This window comes from Ahaetulla prasina, chromosome 1, assembly GCF_028640845.1.
Source record: "Ahaetulla prasina isolate Xishuangbanna chromosome 1, ASM2864084v1, whole genome shotgun sequence".
NCBI lineage: Eukaryota > Metazoa > Chordata > Lepidosauria > Squamata > Colubridae > Ahaetulla > Ahaetulla prasina.
Genome location: NC_080539.1, coordinates 80,339,541 through 80,362,128, shown reverse-complemented (window position 1 = coordinate 80,362,128; position 22,588 = coordinate 80,339,541). Strand labels below are relative to the sequence as shown.

The 22,588-nt window shown below is 39.3% G+C and overlaps 1 protein-coding gene across 1 annotated transcript in view; it reads right to left on the bottom strand.

Annotated features, from left to right (window-relative positions):
- Positions 1 to 8,748: 8,748 nt before the first annotated feature.
- RGS7 (regulator of G protein signaling 7) overlaps positions 8,749 to 22,588 on the bottom strand; it is a 202,254-nt gene continuing 188,414 nt past the window's right edge. Inside the window, exons 16-18 of the mRNA XM_058165755.1 lie at positions 16,249 to 16,338; positions 13,261 to 13,314; positions 8,749 to 9,372 (exon numbers count right to left, since the gene is read on the bottom strand). Of these exons, the coding sequence (XP_058021738.1) occupies positions 9,322 to 9,372; positions 13,261 to 13,314; positions 16,249 to 16,338 (195 nt within the window). The 3' untranslated portion in view covers positions 8,749 to 9,321. The remainder of the gene's footprint in view (positions 9,373 to 13,260; positions 13,315 to 16,248; positions 16,339 to 22,588) is intronic.

The window sequence follows — 22,588 nt, the reverse complement described above, 5'->3', positions numbered from 1 at the left end:
TTAAAAAATGTCATGCAATGAAACCCTTGAAGGTTTCCAGCTGAAACTTGGCAAGGTTAATCTACTCTAAAAGGTTTACTATCCCAATTTCATCATGGTCTACCCAAAAATGAAGCAGTTGGAATAAGATGTTAATCAGGTAGACTTCACTCACACAACTTTCCTGCTCCAGGATAACTATTCCCACCTAAGAGACTTCAAACTAATATGAATTCCTCCTAAATATCAGGACAGTTGCCCAAGCTGACAAAATATTTCAGATGTTTTAGCCAGAACTTGGACTGCAAGTGCACTGACAGGGATTTGTGAGGGATAAGTTATATAAACTTTTCCTAAGTCAAAAGGCAATAAAGAAATCAGGCAGGCTTCCCTTGGTATACAAGAACCCATTGGTATTTCAGTCAGAAGCAGCAGCATATAGTGTCCAGACAATCTTATGAAACCTATTACACTCAAAAAATGGTATTTAAAACTCACTGACCTAGAGTATGATTTTGCATTTTACAGATATACCATACACCATTTCCTAAGTAGACAAAACCAGATCCTTGAATCATTTATTCCACCCAGATCACGGTGAACCTAACTTATGACATTTAGCCACATGTCTTTCTTGTCTAACATTTTCAATAAAATATATTTGGCTTTGAAAGCCAAAACAAGCAATTCAACACACATAAAAACATGTCAGAACTCAAGTAATTAGACCAAAATATAGCCTAATGAGAGAGCCTCCTATTATTTTTACAAACATCTACAAGCACTTCAGTGATAATAACACTCCTTACATTGGTTCCAGCTAGTATTCAGAGTCCAGCTGCTTTTCAGCCTGAGTCAGTATATAGCCCTTGTGATTAACATTTATAAAAAATAAAGTTGCGGATCTTGAAATATTAGGCAGAATAATTAAAACAGCAGCAGAAGGAACAGTGAAAAAAAGGATTCCTCTGATCTCCAGGACCCTAAGAAAATTTCTCACCAAGTCAGCCTCTGATGACTAAATGAACTTTCTACATTATATTTGTGGAAAGGCCTCTGCCATCTTCCAGATGCTTTTCCCCCCATATCCCAGATTAATTTACAGATGCCAGGATTACTTGATAATCCATGAAGTTCTAACTACAGTTTAGTTTAGTTCAGGGGTGAAGTGCTACCGGTTCGCACCAGTTCGAGTGAATCGGTAGTGATAAAAGCTACCAGTTCGGGTGAATCGGTAGTTTAAAAAAAAAGCTACTGGTTCATCTGAAACGGTATTTCCGACAATTAGTTGCGCCGTGCGATTTATATTCGCTAGAAAGCAGGAAATCCTGCTTTCTAGCGAATCTAAATAGCGCAGCACAGCTGTTCCCCTCCCTCACTGTTCTACTTAACTTGTTAAGTCTTTTTCCATGTGAAGCATGCATTTGGTGCGCAGTGCGCACACACACGCATGCAGCATGTGTTTGGTGTGTAGTGCGCATGTGCATGCAGTGTGCTTTTGGTGTGTATTATGCATGCATGCGCACAGCGTGCTTTTGGCGCACACTGCACGTGCACAGACAGCACAAATTTGGCACGCAACGCACATGCGTGGCCAGCAAGCCAGTGAAAATCTGCAGAGGATTTCATCACTGGTTTAGTTTAGTTTAATTTAATCTAGTTTAGTTTAGTTTAGTTTAACGTCACTCTCCTAAGTCACTAAGAACTAAACTGTTCTTAAGTAATATTCTAGATATTATTATTCTAGATATTACAATCTCTATCTCTTTCTTGGAGATGATTGAACTATGCTACGTTATCTACAATATTTCCTAACAGCTTGGTATTTGCTTTTGTTCTTTGGTCCAGAATCAGGAAGCACCAATAGTTATTGGCATATTTTGATATGCCTATGTCAGTGGTAGTCAACCTGGTCCCTACCGCCCATTAGTGGGCATTCCAGCTTTCATGGTGGGCGGTAGGGGCTTTGTCTGATACTGAAGCACTTTCCTTTTTTTTAATTTAATTGACTTTTTTTAAAAAATTCCTAGCATTATTTAAAAACATTTTCATTAGGTTTTGATAAAATTCCCCATGAAAATTTAAATTTCTGAAAATATACTATTTGTATTACCCGTGCATAAGTTTAATTCACGTTACATAAGTGAAACTGAATGCGCTATAGTGTGACTGCAAACAAAAGAGCCTTGTCCTAGAATAGCTCGCGTATCTCCCCCAACACCACCCAGCTGTAACAGATAAGCATAGCTGGTAGCCGGTGCCCCCCCCCCCAAACCTAATCCACGATGCGCGAGAGGCATGCACAGACGATGATACACTTTATAAATCACCACTACTGTGGAACCGGTGGGCAGTTAGAAAATTTTACTACTAACAGAGATACAAAAGTGGGCAGTAGATATAAAACGGTTGACTACCCCTGGCCTATGTAATATTGTTTTCCCACAGGCTACCTGTTAGCTGCATGTAATTCATGATGCAAGTTGCGAGTTATAAAACCCTTCATGGCATAAGGCTCAGATGTTTACTGGACTTCCTCTCTCCCTTTACTTCTGATAACATCTATCAGGGTGGGCATATTACAGATCCCATCAGTTACACAGTATCATTTAGTGGTACCCAGGGGATGCATCCTTTTGGGATGGCAATCTTTTCCTCCCCCCCCCTTTTTTTTTTTATTTCTAGCTTCGTCCACATATCTTCATACCACTTGCCTACTACTTTGTCAGTTATAACAAAGACAAATGTGGAAAACATGTAATCTTCTTCAGTGGTGGCTCCTGTCACATAGTTCGAAGAATGTCTGTCAACTTGTGTTTTCTGTGGGGAAAATTTTAAGACATTCCTGATGAAGGTAAACCCAATGCTGCCATCTGCTGGAGTGATATGCTTCTGGCAAAGGGTAGAGAAGTATACACTTCGAAGCTGGCTTAGAAAAAGAACTTTGGTTTATGATTATTTGTTGTTTTTCCAGGCCTCATGTGAGTGCAGCAGATCCTCTCCATTTATGAAAACAGATTTTTTCAAGACTTCCCTTTGTGGCTGCATTAAGAGTTACCTTCGGTGCTTTTTCTTTTACATGTGGAAGTTTGCATAGAATTGGGCTGCTTTAATGAAGAGTAGACTTATTAACTTGGGAATGATTTCTGAATGAACACAAAAATTAATAAAAAATCATGCTGAAGTGCACAAATGGAAAGAAAGTTATCCAAGCAAAGTCCATTTTCTCTCCTCAGTCGTGAAAGGGAAAGGATATCTGAATTCCCTATTCGATGAATAAATATTCAACTTGATAAGATGAATGTGGGAACTAATTTCCACAACAGCTTCAATAGGTAATTTCAAGGCTTAAAATGAGCCACAGTTACCATGGGATGAGTCCTCAATGTGTTTTGCCTGCTAGGGTTCAATCCTGAAACGTGCCACCAAGCATATGCAGAGCACCTGTCCTTAAGTAGTGACTGAATCCTATACCATTTTATTTTGTGTAGAATTTATAGCTACTTCAGCAACTCCACTTGGGTGAAAATCAGTGTGCTTCTAACCCTATTCCACCTACAGAAGAGAGTGGGAGGCAGGAAAATAACATATTATGTATGTTTATTTACTGTATATTCCACTGTTACAATTTTTACAAACAACTCAAGGTAGTGAAAATGTCTAATACTCCTTCTTTCTCATATTTTCCCTAAAGCAACAACCCTGTGAGGTGAATTGGGCTGAGAGAGAGTGACCAGCATAAAGACACCCAACTGGTTTTCATATCTAAGGTAGGATTAGAACTGACAGTCTCCTAGTTTATAGCCTGATGCCTTAACCACTAGACCAAACATACACACACTCACACACTTCCTCCATCCTTCCCTCTCCCCAACTCTCTCTCTCTCCCCCCTTGCATCATCCCTTAACAATTTCAAGGGGGTAGTCCAACTCCCAGAATTTCAGGAGTTGAAGTCCACACTTCTGAAAGTTGTCAAGGTTGAAAAACATTGATTTACACTATAGAACTGGCTTACATAATATGCAAAGCCATATCCCCTCTCCCCTGTAAAGCCAAAACAATGATTTGCAATTGCAGAGGCTGAGTTCATTCCACATGCTAAAGCCAAACCCACGTTATGCTTTAATAATGCGGGAATCATGCCATAATGTGGTTGCCTTGATTTAGGGCTTAATAGGTTATTGATCTCAGCCTCTTGAATTTCTACATTAGAGGCTATGGCAGAGTATAAAAAGTGGATCCAATCCCAGGGCAGACTTCCCTTATGTCTACGCAAGACATGCAGGAGGCTGTAGCATTTAATATATTGGGACTGGGAGAGTAACCGTTTACCAGCATCAGTTTATCTCCTGCAACCATTGGGTTCTGTCTCTGAATGTTTCCATCTTGTCACTTGAAACTCCAAGGGTTCCCTCGCATGTATATATGTACACCCTGCTTGCAGGAGGTTACAAAAAGCTGCAATATTTCTGAGATGGCTTTCACAATTTCACAGTGGGAGTCATTACAGGAACTTTGCTATGGGTTGTGAACACAGAGATTGATCCCAGTAGGACAGTGTTATTAATCAGCAGAACAGCTTGCTGATGGTTGAGAAGGTGCAACGTTAGTCCAAGAGAGAGCCTGTCACATGTGGAGAGAATGATTTTGTTTCTTCCTTAGATGATAGGGAGAAAAATCCATAGGGAGAGAAAAACAATACCTGTTTTGAGTTAACCCTCACTGGATATTGATTCAAAATGGTTTTAAAGTGGGAGGCTAGAAATAGCAATTTACCAGTCAGAGGTCCTCAAAAACTTTGTTCACCGTTGTGCATGGCGTGTGTAAATTTGTGTACCAGTGAGTATATTTACACCCAAAAAAACCCACCTGAAGCTGTGGTTTTGCAACCAAAAGTTGAATGCATTTGAAATAATCTAAACTTCAAACTGATGACTTAAAGTTGTACTGTAACTTTTGGGGGAAAATGTTTTCTATTAAAACTACAATAATTTCTCCAGGACATAAAGTGACTAAATCACAATAGTCAATGTGCTAGGAATAAAATATTGACCTGTCCTAACAGAACTCCTCAAAGTCGGGTTGGTTGGTGCCATAAGAGCTTCCTCCCCCCACCTTGATTTGCAATTTGGGTAAATCTAACTTCATTTTAAAGACCCCCTATCTTTCCCTCACCTCAGGCAAATAAAAATGTCAAAACATGTGAATGGAAAGTACTGTACGTTGTGCAGGAAACAAACTAAATATTAAAGAATGGATTAATAATGTGAGCAAATTCAGAATGATCTGGCAAAAGGATCAGAGGATGGCAGAAATGGCAGTGTTTGAACTTTCACAAGTCACTTTCTCAGACAGGAGAAAAATAACCAAACTGTTATGGAGAAAGTCTTGACTGCAAACAGGTCTGATATAAAAGTCTGGTGTCTAAAGAAATAAAAGCTTACTGAGACCCTAAAACTGCTTTTCTGCTATCAGGCAAAGGAAGAGGAGATGTTGATCAACAGCAGTTAAGCCCAAAAGGGGGAGAGAAACTTATGGGGCTAGATAAACTATCGATGGATTTCCTATAAAACCAAGAACTTCACAATGTTTGAGGAATAGGAGCCCATTTTGGTGGACATTGTCCTTGGCCATGTTGTGGCACCAACCAAGTCAGGTGAACATTGTCTTTTCTTTGTGACTGCCACACATTCTCTTGTCTCATAAAAGTGGCATACAAAGACTGCTGTTTCTTCTCATTACACACGTAAATCAGGGAGAAAATTGAAGGTGTAGGCCAAGACGAATAGGCAAACCAAATTGTTTCACATTCTTCGGCTGTTAAGTTTTGACGTGTGATTGGAACAGTCAAAATCTATGACTACAAAAATGTTTAAAAACTGGGGAAGAAAAGGTGTAGGAGACACACACCCCCAACTAGACTGCAATAAGTCCTTTTGACTGTAATTCTAACAAGTGAAGGTGCAACCAATAAAGGAGAATATTTGTAGTTCAGGATTGAAATGAGGGGTCCTTGGTGCTCTCTGAACTTGGTTATTTTCTTGCCGATGTTTCATCGGCCAAACTAGATTAACATCATAACTGTTAGTCCTTTCACACCCAGGTGAAGGTATAATATGTTAGCAAATATAGGCATATGTGATAAGTCAAAGTAATTGGTAGGGCACAGAGATCCTGTTGAAAACATTCCTTTAGTATGTTGTTTAAATTCATTATCTACCTGTTGATAATTACCTGTAACTTCCTCCTAGATGGCTTTTAAGTTGGTTAATGTAATTGTTGGCTTCTGAACTTAACTGGGGAAAAAACAAAACTAGCAAAAAAAGAAGAATCGGCTGATGGGAAGAGGCAGGTTAAGCATTTTGTCTATATTAAAAATGCTGGGTTGCACAATACTTTATTTATTTATATCCCACTTGTATTATTCAACAGAATTTTGGAATCCCATGTTCCTTGAGTAATCTGTAGCTTTGCCCTTATGCTCAGGATCCTAATGTTACTTCAGATGTATTCAATATATTTGGAAATTGTACAGCACATTCACAATAAAAGACTTCTCCTTTTATGCATTAAATACCAACTAATCTAAGATTGTTACTTTGGGTATATTGATGACCCCAAAACTTGTGCATTATTGCTCTCTACTGAATGTCCATATCATGAACATTGTCCCAAATGTGATTGTCACTTTTTCACATTATCTGAATATGAAACAATAATTGGAAGCAGTGACCTTGAATTTTTTAGCAAACAGTTTGAGGGTGGGGTGAAATCAGTTTAGGAGTTTTGTCACGGATGGTTTTCTTTAAGCTTTTCCTAGTAATTTGTTGTTGTTTTCTAACAATGTGTCCCTCCACAATCTCCTAAGTGACCACTCATACAATTTGTTTGCTAGCATTCTGAGAACTTCAGATTACACTGATTGTCTGAACATCTGGAAATTATCACAATCCATTGTTGGCAGAGAACCTCTGTAGTTCATCCAGCAGGCTTTAAGAGACACAGTCTTCCGTAAGAAAAACATCTCTCTTTCAAGACCATTTGGGAGAGATTAACGCAAAGACACCAGAAGGGGACATTATAAGGACAGAAATAGATTCAAATGTATACTAACAGACTATTTCCGTTTGCGATTTGGGATGTCAACCTCATGCTTTACATCTTGAACAAGAGATTCCTGTTCTGTTCAGGACTGCAGTGGTCCAATTATAAGATTATCCTTTATAGTGCTGTAGGTGGTGTTGAAGCATAACTTTTGCATTGCCCAATTAACCACTTAAATTGCTTGTGCAATTGAGCTGGCCTTCCTTTTAGCAGTTGCTGAATCAATTCCTATCGCTGTAATATTTATAATAAAATACTAGGAGCAGCAGCTTTCCAAAGCAAATGAAATCAAGGAAACAAAACTGATGTTGGCCTAATTCTGCGAATAGGAGGACCAAGATACAAGGAGTTGACTCCAGACACAAGTGCTTCTAATTATAGCAATGCCAAAAAGATGAAACAAGCATTGTGACATTATAACACATATTCCACCCTTCATATTGGCATGGATGTTGTATGCAAGTACATAATGGATGGAGTTTGTGTTTCTACATTGCAACACACGTTTTGTTACTTGTCTCTCCTCCCACCATGCTGGCAGATGTTTACAGTTCTAGAACCCCATAATTGTCACTACTTGTGTTTTTATCATATTGTTGACAGCTGTCTTCCTTACTGTGCTCCATTTCAGGAATGAGGTTTAGTGTGACCACTATTGAAAAAAAATGAACGAATGGCCAAAAGTTATTGGGGTTAAATACCCCCACCGTACCTCCAAGTTAGCTTACATGTTTTTTCAGGTGATATGGCTAAAACTGTAACTGAGAATGCCAACATTACTAATGAAAAGAACCTTGACTAGGATATTTCTGGTAACATACATATAAAAAAAGGAAGCAGAAGTGAGAAAAGACAATAGGCTTACAACAGAGACACCATGATGTCAGGCTCCTCTGTAAAATTCCCTGGAAAGCAACATAATAAGACGTCATCTGGATTGTGACAGAAAGCCTAATGTACAATGAATCTATTTTGTCTTTTAATAAATTTGCTTAGATTTATACTTTAATATAATATATAATATAATATAACAACAGAGTTGGAAGGGACCTTGGAGGCCTTCTAGTCCAACCCCCTGCCCAGGCAGGAAACCCTACACCATCTCAGTCAGATGGTTATCCAACGTTTTCTTAAAAATTTCCAGTGTTGGAGCATTCACAACTTCTGCAGGCAAGAACACTAATTGGATAGCTTTGAGGGTCCTTAAATAAAACATTTTAGATCTCAGACTTCCAAGACTTGAGAAATGTTTTACATCAAGGTGAACCTACAGCATCTATATCTACATCCAGAATCTAAGCATTTTTCTGTTCATTACAATAGTTAATCTCACTGGCATGGATGAAAAAATCCTTACAATGAACATTATACTGGAATTCCAGTGAAAATAGAGGTCTGATAATATGTGAATAATGGGGAAGGGGAAGGCTTTTTAATGTAATTTATCAATCTCACTCTCCTCTTTCCTTGTTTATAATCAAATTATGTTCTTCACAGTCCTCTAGTAATCATGCATTTTAAACATCACTGAAATAAATGAAATATTTTGAATTATTTCATTTGTGTTTCTATCAAGTCAAGAAGCTTAAGTCTATCAAACAGAAGAGATTCTGCATATTTTAATGAAAGATAAAACAACAATATAAACATACACAAATTTACAGAGAAAGGATCAGTTTTAATACATTTGGAATAAAAGGATTTCTTTTTTCCCCCTTAAAATATGGTATAAAAATAAATGCAAGAAACATTAACAGAATTTACAGACAACGGACAAAGACACAGACTTTCTTTCTTGATGTGAATACATCTGTGAGACAGAACCTTCTGTGCTAATTTATTGTGCAATAGCTGTGATGCCATATTAGGTATATTTATTAATATATTCTTTTTTTTTACATGTCTTCCAGTTTGTGAATGACAACACTGTAAATAAACTGTGCCTAACAGAAGCTTTTTAAAAAAAAAACTGTACTGGAAATTGCAGAAAATAAATAGACACAGATCCAGCTTGATATGAAGGCGAAAGTGAGCAGAGAGTTTTCAAAATGGAGGCATCAAAAGATTACAGTAGTGAGTTCCTTGGAGTCTGTAATGCCTTGATATACACAAAAGAAAACAAGTCAGGTCCTTGCTCATGCAACATCTTGTTCTATTGTCCTCTGATTTCAGGCAATTAGTGAGCTACGAAGTATGTATAATGACTGAGTCTGCTTCCATGCTACAAGATGATCCTTTTAGTAGGACTGCACTAGACTGGTTAATCTCTTTGATGTGAGCGATTTCCCCTGAGGAAAAGATAGAAACAAACAAACAAAAGAAAACAGAAGACAAAGGCATGTTCACTGAAAACCCAGTTCATTACCAAGCACCTACTTATCTGGCTAACATTTTTCACTTGGTGACCTTAAATATGGGATGCCTGTCCTTGGGTTCTTTCAGATATGAACAGCATATCACTTGGTGGTTGCTATATCAAGCAAGACATTCATGTAATTTCAGGAACAACTTCACAGGTAGAACTTTGGACCACCTAAAATGGTACAAATGATCAGTCGTGGGATTCAGCTGGTTCTGTCCGGATCGCGTGAAGTGGTAGCAGCGACTGCGGGAGGCTCCGCCCACCTGCCCAGACATAATGCATGACTAGTGCACATGTGCAGAGATGGCTTGTGCAAGCGAAGCGCGTGCTCACATTTGCGAACCGGTAGGGAAGGTAAATGAATCCCACCTCTGGAGAAAATTCACTGGAATTGGTTCACAAAACCAGCTTCCAATCATCATCAAGAGAATCAGAACCAAATGCAAAGAACTCAGGGGAGCTAGGCCTGTTTTGATCAACACAGGTTTGATTGAAAAACCACCACTTTCTTGGAATTCTCACACTTTATCTGGTGGAAGCCATTAAAATTACATTCTAAAAAATATCCAATTTCACCTGCATATTTTCAGATTTCTCATTATCTGATGTTAATGTCCAAATGTCAGGTTCAATGTTCTGAAGACAGCAATGAAAATCTAAGCTTCATTATGAAACCCTGAATTTTAACGCAATGGGTTGAAACAATCAAATGGCTAATTCACTATGCACTATTGTTGAGATGGTTTACATTTTAAATGCAATCCATCATTTATATTGATGATGATAATTAAATGCTTATAACTCCCCAACATCAATTCTGCATTATAAAATCATCAGATCTGATCTTTCCTTTCTTTTGATGATTATCACTTGTACATATTAGCAATAATACCAAGTATTAATGACATCTCAATGATATAGCAAATGGTTGTTATGATGAGAAAAACAAAATCATTCGAATTTCTCATATGATGTAGAATATAGAGCCGAGAGCAATGGGCAGCACCAATTTATATATTTCTACAAAACCACAGAGGTTTTATAGTTCCAAAAACCAAAAGTTTCAGAGTTATTAATGGAAATTATCCAGGTAATTTCTATAACTCTCCTTTTTCTAATTTCTACTCTAAGTTCATATATAATTACACTAAACTATACTCTCTTGACATTGAGATCAACAAGATATTTGAAGCTATCACACTCATTTCACAAATTCTGAAATAAACCATGTCCACACTCGAATTATCTTGTGATGCAGTGGTGGGATTCTGCCAGTTCGCACCACTTCAGGAAAACCGGTTATTAACTTTCTGAGCAGTTTAGTGAGCTGGTTGTTGGAAGAAATCATTAGGGCAGAGAACCGGTTGTTAAATTATTTGAATCCCACCACTGTTGTGATGTCAAAAGGTAACTCTAGGGAGATTCCTTTGCTGTTAGCATGCCATGTCAGCTGTAATGCTACCTACCAAATTGCCTCACCAGATAAAGTTGTATCTGGTTGTTATAATAGTAGCCAATTGGTACTGAAGCCCAGTAATCAGAGAATGGGCATCAGAATATACAATACAAGTATATCTGCAAAGGAAAGTAAACAATAGGACAATAAGATTAAAATGGCATTCATTTCTTTGAGCTGGAGTATTTTTATAAACCTAGTTAGTTATTTGACATTCCTCGTGTTTCTTAGAACTTCATGATCAATAGATTGATTAAAGGAAGAAAACACTGAGTTAATTAAAAAGGACACAATTCCTACTGACATACATAGTATTAGAAGGGTCATTACCAACATCTTTTATACACCTCAATACTTTCTCTCTCAGTGAACGTCTGCAGCTGATCCACTGCTGGAAACTTTCTGTAAGGAAAACCTGCTGGAACTTATGCATTTGATACATTAATTTTAATAAGTGGATGGAGTTACCATCTTAGAATTTTTCATTGTGTTAGTTCTTCCACTAGCATAAAGATACATAGTTTACATTTGGTTCTCACATTCTGACAAGCAAAGCAACTGGCTAATATAAAACTCCCAGCAACCTACCCCTTCTTCTATCCTTATTGCAACATCTCATCAAATCCCAATTATACTTCTGGTGAGGAGACTGGACATCCAAACCCTGTTCTTAGTAGTTCCAGTAAGTCTCATCTGAATTAATAGCTATTTTTCAGATTTCAGATGGACTCAAGCCATGCCTGGAGTTTGTTGAAACTTGATCATCTATGCTAGCAAGAAAGGAAAAATACAGGAAGTTTTGTTACAATGGCACAGCGGATGTGTGGTTATGGCTTTGAAAACTCTCATAGCTTTTGCCAAAGAGGATATTTTTTCAGAGTTCAGAGGTGACAATTTTCTATTTGAGACTTGGGCTTAATGATTGCATGAGTTAGAAATGACAAGCATCTGAACTTGTCGGGATTCAGAAGCTAAACAGAATTGTACCTGGTTAGTATTTAGAGATCTTCAGAAAGCACAAAGTTCCAGTACAGGCTGCCTTCTCTAGGTTACATTGGGAATTGAAACAAAAAAATAATCCCTAAAATAGCCCAAGTTACTTCTGCACTGCTGCCAATAAGCAAGCCACCAGGGGTTGAATTTGACCTGAAGGAGATCATTTTATAGTTATAATAGAGAGTTCAGTTACACATCTACAAATGGGCTACTTTTCTAGGTCCTTTTTGCTCCCAAACAATAACAGAATTCACAATGTAACATGCTGTGGTGAAACCACCATGCAAAAATAGGGGTTTTTGTTTCAAACTCTCCATTATTTTTTTGTTGTTGTTTATTTGGCTGACAAGCAGGGGTACAATTCTCAAACAATTCTTAATGTCCAAGGTTATTTAAAAGGAACAGGATCTGGATGAGAGGATTACGAAGCCCCAAATGCAGTAAATTCTTAAATTTATATTTCATTCTATTACTATTAGGTTTGACTCTTTCCCCCTGAATATCCAATTTCTAAGTCCCATTCTCCAAATACCTAATTTTTCTTGCAACCATTCAAAGTACTCCAAATCATAGAGTAATAGAGATATACTATGTCTGCTATGGGGTTCTTATCATTATATTAAAAACATTTAAAACCTTGCTTATTTAGAAATTTTTAAGGGAATTGGTTTTATGAAGACACAGAAAACAAAAACCATGATCTTTGCTGATGGTCTTCATAAATTATCACTTCAGTACACAAAGCTTTGTTAACTGACTGCAACAGCAAAAGCCACAATACAGCACACTTACGCACACTCACACACACCACACATGCGCACAGGAAACGCACACCACTCGGCGGACAAGGTCAACAAAATGAAGTAGAAGCCAAGATCTTTCTACCTCTTTTCATAACAGGTTAGTGCTCGCCCTCAGTGTTGGTGTACAGTTTTTATGGCAGGGAAAAATTGGGATGTTTCTGCCCTACAAAAATAAATGTGTTGAATGCTTTAGTTTGAACCGGTGCAAAGGTTGAAAAGTGTGAATCCAAAGGCATTGGCACATACATTGTTAAACAAACCCAAAGACCCGAGTCTTTTTTTTTTTTTAAGGTGGCTTTGATAAGAAAATGTAGGGTGAAATGGATCCAGTCTAATAACATTCTAGTTGTCATATTCTCTCTCTTCTTAAAAGAAAAGATTTCTGGGACAGCACCAAGATAGCATTGTTAAACAGCTTCTTTGCTCCTGCTGTTTAAATTATTTCCAGCAGGGCCTGACTTGTAACATCGCCTGGTAGCTTGAGGTCAGTGACAACAAAACCCACATAATATCAGAGGACAATCTGTCAATCATCAGGCTTAGGAGGTTATAAACTTACCACATTCCGTGTGAATTTCTCAAAAGATGTTCGGCGATCCAGTGTATTTCCCAACTTGTGAAAGAAAAAAAAACATAAAGGGGAAACAAAAGCAAAAGAAGCAAAAAAACAAAACAAAACATGAAAATAAAAGCACAATGAAGCAATGGGTTGCTAAAACACAAAAGTCATAAAAAGAAACCCACAACACAAAAGCAAGTGCAGAAGATGAAATGCTCGTAGAAATAAAAGGGGAAATATATTTTCCCCTGCAATTTTTTCCTGAGGCAGAGAAGTCAGAGTACACAGAGGGGTATAGGTTGCCCACTTGAATGTAGTTTTAGGCATGCAGAGGAGCACAGAGGAGCTGGAAGGAGCAGGGCAGAGAGAATCACACTTGGCAACCAGCAGTTGTCCCATGCTTCATCCATCCCCCCACACCCACCCTCTTACATGGATGTCTGCCTGGGTCAGCTTTGACAGTGCTGATTCACTGGGTGAAGAACAGCACTGACGTACAAGATCTGAGGTTTGCTTAGAATTAACTGCCAAGCCGATCAAACTGGGATAATACAAAACAAAACATGAAATTAAAACAGGACAAGGAGTCCTGCACATTCTGCCGATTATGTGACCACTTACACAATCTAAGAACCTAAACTATTTTTTAAAAAAAAGGCTAGTCCTCTTCTGTTTATGAAAAATCTCCATTTATTTACTGTATTATTGGTATCTCAATCGCAAGGAGGAGTGTTGATTTTAAATAGTTTTCAAGGCATACATGCCATTAAATGTTAGGGCAATGCATTGCTTTAAGTTCCTTGTATCTTTTAAAATGCTAAATAGCACAGGTGGATCAGATCCTTGATGTACAGGGAGTTGGTTATCTCTTTTCTCTGCTGCCACAGGCCCAATAAGATGCCCCATTACATTGCTATTAGTCCTCAGAGCCAAGGCAAGTTTTGGAAGGGAGTTTATTTTTTATTGTATTCCTAAGTGATGCCTTCTCACACTTGCCATTTGGATGGTGTTTTTTTTTTCTTGGTATCCTATTACTTTTAACCCTTTAAGGGAAGGAACATGAACTAACTATAAAACTGGATTATGAATTTGCACTATTGGATTCCTTATCTTCTGTCTTCCTAATTTTACAGACTGACACAACAAATCATTCCTATGCAAGCATTATTCGTTAAATTCTACATATAGGTAGCAAACCTGTTCTCCATTGTTTCTGCACTATTTTTTTCCCCTACTGGATCTTCATACATTCAGCACAAGGATCTGAAACAAGCTACATAAGTATATTATGTTGAATCCAGAGATCTGATAATTACGAGCTGCAAATTATCAGAGTTAACTGAGTTTTAAGATCTCCATGTAGTGTGGACAGATGTGTAAGAGTTAACTGAGTTTTAAGATCTCCATGTAGTGTGGACAGATGTGTAAGAGTTAACTGAGTTTTAAGATCTCCATGTAGTGTGGACAGATGTGTAAGACTAGTGGAAGCAGGCTATTCATGCATATCCATTCTCTACAGCCCAAGTAAGCTCTCTCTGTGCATCCATGTCCTTACTGTATTTACTTCGGGGGCTTACACAAATGAGCTTCCCAGTAGATGGGTTCATCCAGAAGTAGTAAAAGAAATAATTAGTAACACAGAGCCTATATGTACTATGGTGCCCATAACACCCTAGATGACATCCACGGACATCCAAAATTAATAGTCATAGAAATAATAAATAATAAACAAATATTATAGTAATAATAAATATTTTGAAGGAATATAAAAAGTAGAGTCTAAATGTTTTGTATGGACACGTTTAATATTATTAGTTATTGCTATATTTTGGGAACATTAAGCTCACTGTCTGTTCTTTCATTGTGTTCTCCTTCCTTACTGTCACTATCTACCTGTTCTGACACAGTTCCCCAAACACGACCAACCCTCTGAAGTTAAATCAATGATTCCTTTATTAGGAGCGTCCGCAACCGAGGCAAAAAGTTTCTCTCTCACTGCAGGCTAACAAGTCTGTCTGGCAGGGAGATGAATAGTTGTCTGCCACATCTGTTCATCTCCGCCCCCTGCCTTTTATCCCCAGAGCTAGGGGCGACTTCGTTAGCAGTGGTGGCTCTTCCGTCCCAAGGATCAGCCCACAGATTTCCACTGCTCTCCTCTCCTCTGCTTTCTGCACATCCGCACATCAGGCACTGGACCCAGCTGTTCCTCCTTTTCCTCATCAGCCACCTCCAGACCCTGTTTGACTCTCCATCTGAGGGCTGATGAATGGCCCAGGCTCCACCTCTGTCTCTCTCTCTGACAGCTCCATTCCCTCTTCCCACTTGGAGCTCTCAGATTGCCTTGATGCTGATCCTGACTCCCACGCCTCCTCCTCATCTGATTTGGCTGCTGAAGGGGCTGGCAGCTGATAGACTACAACACTACCTTTCTAAGGATGCCATCCTACTGGAACTCTTTTTTTCCCCCCGAGACACAGATCCTGAACAAGACTAAGAAGAAAACAGAATTCCCAGTAACCAAGGATTTATCGCTCTAAAATTTCATGCATTTATTAGGTATGGATTGAGTTCTTACTGAACTTAATGGAACTTACCTTTGACTACAAAAAAGCTTAGATGAAACAAATTCAGTGTTTGTAGCTTTGTACAATTAAATTATACCTGCTGCAAAATAAAAAGTCATACTACATCGACTATACTTATATATGTTTCTAAAATGTTTTGATCTGCTCTTATCTGTTTTCCTAAGTTATAGTCCTACAATTCCTTTCAGAATGATACAAAATAAATGTCAACATGAAATTAATTTGCTCATGCAAAGATGCAAAATAAATATAGGCATGGATCCCACCATCATTATGGGATGCTCAGATTGAACTAAACTCTTCACCTACCAGATATACAGCTCATTTACCCAAAGAGAGAAAGTACGATAGACAGGAATCACTGCTGAAAGAATAGAAATACATAGAAAAGAAGGAATAATACCTTCTTCTTGGCCTGCAGTAATTCCTGGTAGGCACTGGATCGTATAAAACGTGGATATGAATCACTTTTCATCAACTTGTAGATGTGCTCCTAAAATAAAAGAATATAGAAAAGTTTTTCACTTTTGAAATCTGATCTTTTGAAAGTATTTTTTTTTAAGTAAAAAAGAGGATACGAGAGAAATAGAGCAGATTATTGTGTACATGTGAAATTCATTCCTAGGGCAGCATAGAAACCTGATTCTGTTAATACAGTGCTTACTAAATGATTTCTAATAAAGTTGCAAACTTTAGGGTTTTCAGTTAAAGAAATGAACAAGAATTGGCATCAATCCAAGCATTATGTGAGTCTTCTGCACAAACTACTTTACAAGGATTTTGTTTCAGCAAAAAGAGGCTTTGAATGGCCATTTATCGAATTTGCATGAATTAAGTCAATTTTACATCAGTGTAAAATTTAGTGCAAAAAAAAGAACTTTGGCCTGTGATATTCTCAAATTAATGATTGTTCAAGGAAAAATCTACAAGCAAAAAAGATTCTTGCTGGATCACTGAGTTTGGGATCATCGCAGTCAGTTTGGTCTGATGCCATATTGCATTGTGAATGAAAAGTTAACAATGCTGAATATGTTGTTGAAATCTTTGTCACGTCTATAGGAACAACTATACGGGAGGATGAAAGCAGACTGGGAGACAACACAATGTGACACAGAAGATCAAGTCAGAGCAGAAGTTTGATTGGAAGTTGGCTCATCAGAAACCTCTCTTGGGCAACCCTATTGCAGGACATTGAGCTTTTACAGGCTTTCAGTGTTCTGTGTTTCACTTGTCAATAAACCAAATATTACAAACAAACCTCTTCTAACAGAGGTGAAGAGTTTTTGTTCCTAGAATTTTTCACTGCTCAGGAAGGTGGGGATGTGGCTAGCAACAGTAGTGTTTTGGACTTTGTATTAGCTTATTTCTGTTTTTAATTTATATAACTTTATAATTGTCAGCCACTTAGAATTACCATGAGGTAAGATGGGCGGCCTACAAATTTTATAAATAAAACAAAACCAACACTGTTCATTTGGCTTATGAAAACATTTGCTTATTTCTAGGATTACTTACTTGTCCTATAGCTAATGTTATCCTGAGTGATACACATCATAAAAATATAAATAAAATTCCATATAAATCAAAAAGTAATAATCTGTGATGGCAGAGCATTTTTCTCAATCACATATCCTAGGTGGTTATCCCCACAGGGGGGGCGCCAAAGTTCCCCAACCCATGTAGGCTGAAGGAAACAAAGTTATCCACCTCTGTAGCTGACCCCAAAGTACTAGCTTCACACACACACACACACACACACACACACACACACACACACAACCTTAGCCTTTAGTGGATGAAAACAATTTTATTTTGTAGAGGTTTTGGATGCTGGTACATTTGGGTTTCTAGTTCCATGGGTCTCTTTTTAATGTCATTGTATTGCAAGTTTTTATTTATTTTATGTTATTTATTTATTTTCATCAAGCATGCATTTTATGACAGATACAAGTGTAAACGTAATTATAAACACATGTAAAGGGTATGAATAAAAGAAAACATTAGGACAGGGATGGTAGGCAGGTTGGTGCGCTTATGTACCCCTTACAGACTTCTTAGGAATGGGGTGAGTCTACAATAGACAATCTAAGGTAAAAGTTTTGGGGATTTGGGGAAGAAACCACAGAGTCAGGTAGTTTCTTGGAGCCTTTGAAATGAGTAAGAATACAGAGTATTGTATAATTATAAAATAAATAAAATAATCCAGTAACAGAAACAGAGGCTAAAAGAGACGTCATATAATAAAATGGAAGAAAAGACTCAGCAGCAGGATAAAGATACAAAGCATTAAAAGGCTAAGAGATTTTTTTTAAAGTATTTCCCTGGTGCTGAAAAGATAACAAATGATAGTGTAATTTGGAAATGGCTACTGAAAAGTCTTGCTTCCAAGTAGTCACCCACTAAGTCAACATTTGAGGATTTCTATAATCTTTAAAGGTGCAACTGGATAAAAAGTACATAAAAGACCTCTTCATTTTTAAACAGTAGCACTTCTGTTTAGACAGCTGCCAGCTGATATTTTTTTCATATAACACAGCTACTAAAACAAATGTGCTCAAGCACACAGTTCACATCATCCCACGGTCTTAAACTGAGATACTACAAAGCTGTATCTCAGAAAAACAAAGATAGAACTGTGTTTCTCAAACTTGACAAGCTGACAACTTGACATGTTGGCTGAGGAATTCCAAGAGTTGAAGTTCACACATTTTAAAGTTGTCAGGTTTGAGAAACACAGCACTATCCAATCACTTCCACTAATGCAAACCTACCAGAGACCAACAAGGCAGCTGGTATAGAAAATACGTATCTAGACAGCCATCTAGTGGCATGAAAAATTATTAGCGTTTTCTGTATAGATTTTAGCAAGTAGAAAAATTCAGATGCATTTTTAAATAATCTGTGTCACCCTACATTTCTGAGCCTTGTCAGTAAGATGCAGGCAGCTGCAGCCAATGTCTCTGGCCAATTTACTATGAGTTGAAGATAAAATTCAAGACATTGGACAGCTGCCTAAAGTTCAACTACTAAAGTTACAAAATGCACTACTAAGTTGATTTACTTTGTGCACTTGAAGAAGACTGAATTTGGGTATGATTCTCCAATTCATTTGAGGAAATAAATAATTGTTAGTGAAAGTGATTTAGAGTGATTTGGATTAATTAAGTAGCTTGCTTTTTATAAAACAATTGTTCAGTTTGTATCTGAAAACTATGTGAGTAAACTACAGGTTTTATAGTTTGAAGTCAGGTCCTACCTTTTCCTTGTATTCAGTTTCTTGTGCATGTAACATATTGGGGTAGAACAGCCTAAAAATTTTACAGGTAATCTCAGTGCCAAATAAACACACCAGATCCAAAGCAAGATAACACAATTTCAGAACAATTTGCTATTGCAAAGCTCAATAATATGCAATATTTTGGCTGAAAGAACATCTATGAAAATTGACTTTTTGTAGAGAATTTGTTTCTTTGCAGATTAATATGTTGTCAGATCATCCAGGCTTGGCTTGATACCTCACAGGCATCCTACTATCAAAGACTAGAATGGGGGGGGGGAGGATAGATGGGCAATAAAGCTGTGTATGTATGATGGGAAACAGGGAGATGGGGGAATGGCAGATGATAAAGACCAGAGAAGCCCAGAACCAGTTTGCATCAAAATCCAAGGCCAGGGACCCTGGGAAAGAATGTTGATTACCCCAAAACATCTCAGCCTTCTCAAACCACTTCAGCGAGTTCTAATTGGCTGAAGAATGACTGGACACGGGGGAGGGCTTTGAATGAAGGAAACCTTTCTGAATTCTTTGAGCATGGGAGCTAGCCTGATTTTACTGTAGCCATCATCTTTTTAGTAAAAGAACCAAATGGAATTGAGAGTCTTTCTTTCCTAAGTGTTCTGTCCCCCGCAACCACAACCAAGGAGACACGCGAGCTGACTATATTTGCCAGCAATTTATTCCTACGACAGATATCAGTTCTGACAACGAACCTGAGATTGCCTGCCAAGTTCTCTTATCTCCTCAGAAGCCAGAGTAACTGCAGTTCGTTGCTGGAGCAACCAAGAGTTCAGAAATAAACAGAAATCCAGAAGCCAAATTCTTAGTCTCGAAATATTGCAGCCAAAGTTTCCAAGAGTCAGTTTTTGTCCATCACATGAAGCTATAGAGCAGCTCCTTCTACTTTTATACCCTGTGGGGTATGGGTCCGTGACTCAGCATTCTCTAGGCCTGCCCCACCCCTTCTTTTGTTGTTCCCATCTTTCCTTTCTGTGATGCCTGGGATTTAACCAGGATTGATTGTCAGCAGCTGGGTCTTGAGGGTTGCCTGGGAGGGGGAAGGTGTGGGAGAAAGAGGCCTCATCATCTCTTCCACCTGGCCTGCCTCTGAAACCTAGAGTGGAGCCAGAGAGGAAGGTCCTGCAGAGGGAAGCCCTGTTGGCTCTTCCCCCGACTCTCTGAGTCACTCTCTGCCAAGAGGCCAGGCTCGGGAGCCGAAGACATAACACTAAGGAATCAGATTAGGACAGATCTGACCTATGTAATGTTAAGCCAAAGAGCATTTGTCAAGATAAGAAAGTGTTTTTTCATGCAGCGATGAAATCCACTTACCTTCGCTACCGGTTCGGGAATGGGAGCGTGCACGCCTCTTCTGCACACATGCAGAGCCTTCTACGTGTGCGCAGAAGGTCATAAATGGGATGTAATGATGTCATGGTGGGTAGGCAGAGCCTCCCACTGCCAGCACTACTGGTTTGTGCCAGCCAGATAGATCCGGCTGGATTTCACCACTGATTTCATTTTAAATTAAATTGAATTATTTCAGTTTAATCAAATTCTTCCCTAGTCAGAAAGATTCTCAGAAAGGTAAGGCAGAACAAGTGACAAAAACAGCACTGTGGCATCTTGACACAAGCTCTATCATCTGTACAGAAGAGGCAGGGCTTCCATTACTATGACACTACTCTGCCTTCATCATATTTTCACCTTCTGTTGCATTAAAAGTTAGTTTGGAATAGTTCTGTGGCCATTCCCAAAACTTTAGGAGCTGACTTGTTGGTTAGGATCAATGTGCACCTAGCTACGGGGAGAGTTATAGTATATTTCCATTACTTACATAGTTATTTTAGAATGTAAATGGACTTAGTTAGCCTATAAACCACAGTATATTGTATGCTTATTAAGAACCTTTATTATTAGACAAGAGTTTGTTGATTCAGGAAATTATATCTAGGTTTTATTGGCAAACCTATTTTTAGTTAGTGGGCAAATTATTAAAACAGAATTTAAGCTGGTTTTTGTAGCATATTGCATACATATAGTGCTCTTTGTTAAATACAGATCTGGAATATATTAGAAAAGGAATGGTAAAGTCTGAAACAGTTTTTCACTCTATATCTCCATCAAGACACCACTGGTACATATCTGTACAAATAGTTATACCAATGTCATGGTCGGATCATTTCTCCTTCGCCTAGACTTCGAACCGCTATTCACCACCGCGGGAGGCGGAACCTATCGGTGGTTCCGTCCCAGGCGCCTGATGGACCCTGAGAGGTTCCAGGAGCTTGGGCCATTCCCTGAGGATCTGGCCCACGGCACGACTGAGGAACTGGTCGTGGCCTGGGAGCAGGCCGCGGCCGGGGCCCTGGATCGTGTCGCGCCTTTGCGGCCTCTGACCCGGCGTAGATCTCGTCCGGCCCCTTGGTTCTCCGAGGGGCTGAGGGAGATGAAACGCCGGAGAAGACGCCTAGAGAGCACCTGGAGGTCCAGTCGCTCCGAAGCTGATCGGACACTAGTTAGGACCTATACTAGGACCTACCTAGTGGCAATGAGGGAAGCGAGGCGCTCCTACGCCTCCACCCTCATTGCGTCGGCAGATAACCGCCCGGCCGCCCTGTTTCGGGTGACCCGCTCTCTCCTACATCAGGAGGTGCGGGATGACCCTTTGCAGGGACGAGCCGAGGAGTTTAGTGGTTATCTATACGATAAAATCGTTCAGCTGAGGGACGGTCTGGACGAATTTGGGATGATCAAGCGAGGAGAGGAGGCACGTCTTGTTGAGCACATTTGGGATGAGTTTGACCCTGTGGCTCCGAGGGCGTGGACAGGTTGTTGGGGAGGCTTCACGGCACGACATGTTTACTGGACCCGTGCCCTTCCTGGCTGGTACTGGCCACTCAGGCGGTGACACGAGGCTGGCTCAGAGGATTATCAACGCTTCTTTGTTGGATGGGGTTTTCCTGCCGCCTTGAAAGAGGCGGTGGTGAGACCCTCCTTAAAAGCCCTCTTTGGACCCAGCTATTTTGGCTAATTATCGTCCAGTCTCCAAACTTCTCTTTTTTTCGAAGGTTGTAGAAATGCCGTGGCGCGACAGCTGCCCCAACACCTGGATGAAGATGTCTATCTAGACCCGTTCCAGTCCGGCTTCCGACCCGGATACAGCACGGAGACAGCTTTGGTCGCATTGGTGGATGATCTCTGGAGGGCCAGGGACAAGGGATATTCCTCTGCCCTGGTCCTATTAGACCTCTCAGCGGCGTTCGATACCATCGATCATGGTATCCTGCTGCGCGGTTGGAGGATTGGGAGTGGGAGGCACCGTATATCGGTGGTTCTCCTCCTATCTCTCCGACCGGTCGCAGAGCGGTGTTGACAGGGGCAGAGGTCGACGCGAGGGGCCTCACTTGTGGGGTCCCTCAGGGGTCGATTCTCTCGCCTGCTGTTCAACATCTACATGAAGCCG